The sequence below is a fragment of the Borostomias antarcticus genome (genome assembly GCF_949987555.1).
Source record: "Borostomias antarcticus genome assembly, contig: scaffold_63, whole genome shotgun sequence".
Lineage (NCBI taxonomy): Eukaryota > Metazoa > Chordata > Actinopteri > Stomiiformes > Stomiidae > Borostomias > Borostomias antarcticus.
The window spans coordinates 751325-757543 of record NW_028176448.1 but is presented as its reverse complement, the minus strand read 5'-3'; the positions used below and the strand labels follow the sequence as shown (position 1 = coordinate 757543).

The 6219-nt window shown below is 45.2% G+C and overlaps 1 protein-coding gene across 1 annotated transcript; it reads right to left on the bottom strand.

Annotated features, from left to right (window-relative positions):
- Positions 1-4782: 4782 nt before the first annotated feature.
- Positions 4783-5763, bottom strand: LOC311328483 (glutamate-1-semialdehyde 2,1-aminomutase-like; the record flags this gene model as incomplete). Its single annotated transcript, XM_084462447.1, has 1 exon — positions 4783-5763. The coding sequence occupies one exon, from the start codon at positions 5761-5763 to the stop codon at positions 4783-4785; it is 981 nt and encodes a 326-aa protein (XP_084318573.1).
- Positions 5764-6219: the final 456 nt, after the last annotated feature.

The window sequence follows — 6219 nt, the reverse complement described above, 5'->3', positions numbered from 1 at the left end:
CTACATCGTTCACCATTGGGTGCAGTTCTTTTGATACGACAATGCAGCCGCTAAAACGTCATGGTTTTCGATATATCCGGTAACGCAAAAAAACCGCACTCATTGTTATTGATGGGCACCATCATCCGCGGAAGCTGATTATCTGGATTATGAAAAAGGAGGTAGTTAAGGCAACCATCATCATGGACTTTATCCACGTACTTGAATATCTGTGGAAAACCGGCCACTGCTTACACGACAAGGGGGATGAGGCTGTTGAAAGCATGGTGGTAGAGCGGTCCCTGAAGATATTCGTGGGGGAGTCTGACAAGCTGGCCCGAGGAATCAGGCAAAGTGCGAGCAAGAAAGGTTTGACAAAACTAGAGGGCATTGATAGATGTGTAGACTATCTTCAAAAAAACCGTCCTAGGTTCTGCTATGACAAGGCGCCTGATGCTGGCTATCCGATTGCCAGAGGAGTCATGGAGGTAGCTTTCAGCCATTTGATCAATGACCGGATGGATCTAACCTAGGCAAAGTGGAGTTTGCAAGGGCCATAGGCTGTGTTAAAGCTACGCTCACTGGATTCAAGTGTAGATTGGCAGGCGTATTGGAACTTTCATAAGAAATGCTCTTGCTTTCATAATCATGAAGAACCAATTAATGGGGCGTCGTAGCAAGCGAACCACACCATTCTTCTATACACGGCTTCCGCCTCTCTTCCTACACTTACCAACACTCTCTTATTCTTGGCTGGAGGACGGACTTTAACAATGTTGTCGCTCTTTCTATTTATATCCATGAGCTAGTCTGCCGTGCGAGGATTGGGTTTTACCGTATAAATGGAGGCTACCTGTGCCATTAGTTTGCGATCTTTCTCCTCTTCCGGATTGAGCCTAGTTTGCAGCTTCTGCTGGCTATTTTGCGCGTTCTTCCTAGTTGCTTCACTCAACACTTCTTGTCAGATCACCAAGCCATTACCGTCAAAACTGAGGATCTGCAGGTCTCCTGTTTGCTCAATCACAACCTGAGCTGTTCGTAAAGAGCCTCAAAGTCTTGAGCCGTACCCGCTACCAGTTGCATAGCCTGTCGTTTTCCAACTATCCCATGGCAACTCTTACTGTGTCGTTTAAGAGTTCTATCATAAGAGCGATCCACCACAAGCTGATAATTTTTTCCTTATGCTATCAGAGTACTTGTCAGTATTGAGGTGTAACTGAGCATACAGCGGGAATATGCTGGATTGCTTCCGCTGATTGTAACTGCGACGCCTGATTACGACAGAACCAAACAAGCTGGTCAGTTGTTGGGAGGTATTTTTCTTAACGTGATTTCTCTGCTCACCGTTATTGACGATTGTTGAGGCTCATCATGGTCCTGCTTATCCAGATACAACTGGAGGAGGAGGCGAACATTTCGTTGCCTTCAGTCTGGATATAGCCATCTATGGTGCCATGCTCTGGTTGGAGAGTGGATTCAAGGTGCTGAATGATAGCGTCCAAATGATCACGAGCTAGTGAGAAGAATGAATAATTGATAGTATGGGAGTAGGATGCATTCACAATAGACGGTGTTATGGTAGTTATTGGTTTGACAACGTTATATAACTAGAAAATCGTCTCTTTTTCGTTACCTGATATATCGTAAATTCAGATGTTTTAGTGGCTGTATTCTCGTATCACAAGAGCCGGACACAAAGCATTTTATCCCTAGCAAAAGCAATGTGAATACTGTCAAAGCTCATAGCCAGCGGTTATCAGTAAGCCATGCTATAAAAACAAGGCCGTCTATCGACGGATAGTGAGTTTGATCATGTGGAATACCATTTAACGTGCGTTCGGTGTTTCAATTTTGGCTATAGCCATTGGATTTGGGGTGGTTACCTTGCTACGATGCTGTAGTCATTAGTTCTCCATGATTACGAAGGTGAGAGCATTCCTATGGAAGTTCTAATACAGCCTGCCAATCTCCACTTGAATCCAGTGAGCGTAGCTTCAACACAGCCTCTGTTCCTTGCAAACTCAATTTTGCCCCGGTTAGATCCGTACGGTCATTGATCAAATGGCGGCAAGCTCCTTTAATGACTGCACTGGAAATCGGCCAGCAAGCATCCAGCGCCTTGTCATAGCATAGTTTGGGACGGTTTTTTTGGAGATAGTCTGCACTTATCAATAGCCTCACGTTTTGTCAGACTTTTCTTGCTTACACTTTGTCGGAGTCTCCGGGCCACCTTGTCAGACTCTCCGCTGAGTATCTTTAGGGACCGTTCTGCCACCCAGCTTTCAATAGCCATCCCCATTTTCGTGTAAGCAGTGACCGGTTTTCCACAGATATTCAAGTATATGGATAAAGTCTATGATGATGGTTGCCTTAACTACCTTCTTTTTCATAATCTAGGTAATTAGTTTCCGCTGGTAGGGTGCCCATCAATAACAACGACCAACTGCCGTGGCTGCTCTGATCTAGCCTGAGCGCTTTCTCAAAAGCTTCTGCTATCACGGCTTACGCCTCTCTTTCTACACTTGCCCATACTCTCTTATTCTTGGCTGGAGGATGGAATTTCACAACTTTGTCGCTCTGCCAATCTATATCCATAACCGATTCTGACGTTAGAGGATTTGGTTTTACCGCGTAAACGGTGGCTACCTGTGCCATTCGTTTGCGATCTTTCTTCTTTCTCGGACTGAGCTTGGGTTGCAGCTTATGCTGACTATTTTGCGCGTTCTTCTTAGTTACTTCCCTCAACCCTTCCTAGTTCATCATCAGGTCCTTACCGTCAAAACTGATGATCTGCAGGTCTTCTGTTTGTTCAATCCTAACCTTGTGTTATCCGTAATAAAGCTTCAAAGTCTTGAACCGTATTCGCTACCAGTTGCATAGTCTGTCGTGTTCCAACCATACTTGGGTAACTCTCGCGATATCGTTTAATCGTCCGATCATAAGAGCGATCCATCACATCACTGACAATTTTTCCCTCATGCCATCAGAGTACTTGTCAGTATTGAGGTTTAACTTAGCATCCAGTGGAAACACGCTTGATTGCTTCCGCTAGCTGTAACTGCGACGCCTGATTACGACAGAACCAAACAAGCTGGTTAGTTGCCGGTAGGTATTGTTTCTAACGTGATTTCTCTGCTCTCCGTCGCTGCTCGTTACCGACGATTGCTGCAGCTTATCATTGGCCTGTTGATTTAGCCCCCATTGGAGGAGAAGGCGCAACACTCGTTGCTTCAGTCCGGATATACTCTCTATGGTGGTATGCTCTTGTTATATAGTGGATTCAAAGTGCTGAATGATAGCGCCCAAATGATCACGAGCTGGTGAGAAGAATGCATAATGGGGGGTATGGGCGTAGGATGCGTTTACAATAGACGGTGTTATGTAATTATTGGTTTGACTACGTTATATTACCATAAAACCGTTTCTTTTTTGTTACCGGATATATCGAACACCCTGATGTTTTAGCGGCTGCATTGTCGTATCAAAAGAACCAACTCAATTGATATTGAAGAGCAACGGCAAACTATGAGGCGAATGCTCAAGTTTGCGGTTGATTGGACCTGTAAGGCAATGGTTTGCTATTTGAATTGTTGGATTGAGCAGAACATTGCGAATGATATTCTTCGTGTACGAATTACCAAGTTTCTCCAAATTAACTTTGGTTCTGAGTGTGATCATGATATTTGCAAGCGCCTTAGCTAGTGGTGCTCAGGATTAGGGCATAACTTTAGTGAGATGGCATGGCTGGTCTTTGGGAAAGAGAGTCAACGCTATGCACAGATAGGAATGCAGTTTTTTCAATTAAAACTGGTTGCTGACCCATTACATGCAGTGTATCCACGAGCAACCATTCCATCTGCAGAGTTTAATACAAAACAGGTTAAAGTTCCTAGCACAGAGGGAAATGTAGGTTGTAGGAGGTTTCAGATATTTATACAACTGGTATATAAGTACTTTTTTACCAGAAAAACCAAGTTCAGGTCGCCATATTACTTGAAGGTAGTGAGGATGGCTACGACCGTCTAAGAATAAACTACTCGATAGTGGTGTCAATATTGGCTGGCCTTCTACGTGTTAGGTGATTCTTGTTGATAACGTGGTTTAAAAAGAAGATAGAGTCCACTGCTGAGCAAAAGGTTGCCAAGTCCAACCAAGTATCGGAATATATCAAGCCGAAGATAACCTGCCAGTGTGCCTTCAGTACCTATGATCAGTGCTCCGGTAAGGTAGCTGGCAATAGAGGCAATAATCAGCCATTTTGGACTGGACTCTACAGATGAGCATAACAACAGGCATAAAGCTAGAATCAGAAATACTGACATCTGCAGGTCACGGTAAGTAATGTCCACACCGTACCAGCGACATACTTCGTAAACGACGCATATCCCTAATATCAGCCGGCTCCAAGCCGCCAGACTCCAGCTACCAGCTGTTACGCCAAGGCAGGTGGCTATTCCCGTTAGAGGTGGTGCAAGAAACATTGCAGCATTGAGCAGCATATCATGTGGGTCAGACCATGCAGTTGATAGTCCATAGTTTAAGCTACCGGTAATAGATGCCAGCGCCATTAGTAGAAAGCCCAGCAACGCTGCTGTAGCTGATAATCGATGTATTTCTGCAAATGTTTTTTGCTGTGCCATTAGAAAAACGGCAAACAGGCAGACAAATGCTAATATAGCATCAGAAATGGCCATATAACTAATTGTTTGCAAGGCGGTGTAACCATTTGATTATGTTCTATCTGGACGTAAGCAACGGTGGTAGACATCACCTTTTTTAGTCGTACCACGTGTGTATGCTGTATCAGCTCAGTCGGGCAAATGCTTTTCCTGCCGCTCTCAGCGTGGCGTCCAGTTCTGCCTGACCATGGGCAATGGAAATGAATCCTGCCTCAAATGCTGAGGGCGCCAAGTATACGCCATTATCCAGCATGTCATGGAAGAATTTGGCATAGCGGTTAGTATCACAGGCCAGCACTTTGGCAAGACAGTCCACATTCTTCTGATCAGTGAAGAATAGACCAAACATACCGCCTACCTGCGAGGTCGTGAAAGGTATCCCTGCCACCTCGGCCTTTTCTTGTAACCCTTTCAACAGCAGAGTTGCCTTCTCTGTAAGCGCTTTATGGAATCCATGAGTTGAGAGGTTTTCCAACGTTGCCAAACCTGCAGCCATGGACAGAGGGTTGCCTGATAGTGTACCAGCCTGGTAGACAGGACCCAGTGGTGCCAAGTGTTCCATAATATCTTTACGACCACCAAAAGCGCCCACAGGCAGGCCTCCACCAATAATCTTGCCTAATGTTGTCAGGTCTGGTTTCACACCGTAATAAGCTTGGGCTCCACCAAGAGCAACGCGGAACCCGGTCAGGACCTCATCAAATATAAGGATAGTGCCGTATTTATCGCATAGTTTACGCAGTCCTACCAAAAAACCAGGGGCAGGTGGAATACAGTTCATATTGCCAGCAACGGGCTCAATGATAATGCAGGCAATTTCATCACTCCCATGCTTAAAGGTCTCTTCAGCTTCAGCAAGATTATTGAATGCAAGAGTAATGGTTTTTTCTGCGACGGCTGCAGGTATACCAGTACAGTTGGGGACACTCAGAGTCAGTGCTCCGGAGCCTGCCTTTACCAACAAAGAGTCAGAGTGCCCATGGTAACAACCTTCGAATTTCACAATGCGGTCACGGCCGGTAAAACCACGAGCCAGACGAATGGCACTCATGGTCGCTTCGGTGCCAGAGTTGACCATTCTCAGCAAATCCATGGAGGGAACCATCTCACGTATCATTTTGGCCAGCCTAGTTTCCAGTTCAGTAGGCGCACCGAAACTCAAACCTGCCAGAGCCTGATCTCGTACAGAGGCAATAACATCCGGATGGTTGTGGCCGAGAATCATGGGACCCCATGAACCGATATAATCAATGTATTTCTTGCCATCCACGTCATATAGATGCGCGCCACGGGCTTTTTTGAAAAAGATGGGCTTGCCGCCCACACCTTTAAAGGCTCGAACCGGTGAGTTTACTCCCCCTAGAATGACTGTCTTGGCATCTTCAAAAAGTTCTTCAGAACGAGACATGGTGGCAATTCCTTAATGTTTGCTGTACAGATTAAACTCGATGTTATAGCAGCAATAATTTATTTTGCGATTGCAAGTTTCTTCCAATATGAAATGAGCCTGAATGGAAGCCTTTATTTTCAACATGAAATGAGCCTGTTATTTCTGATCTTT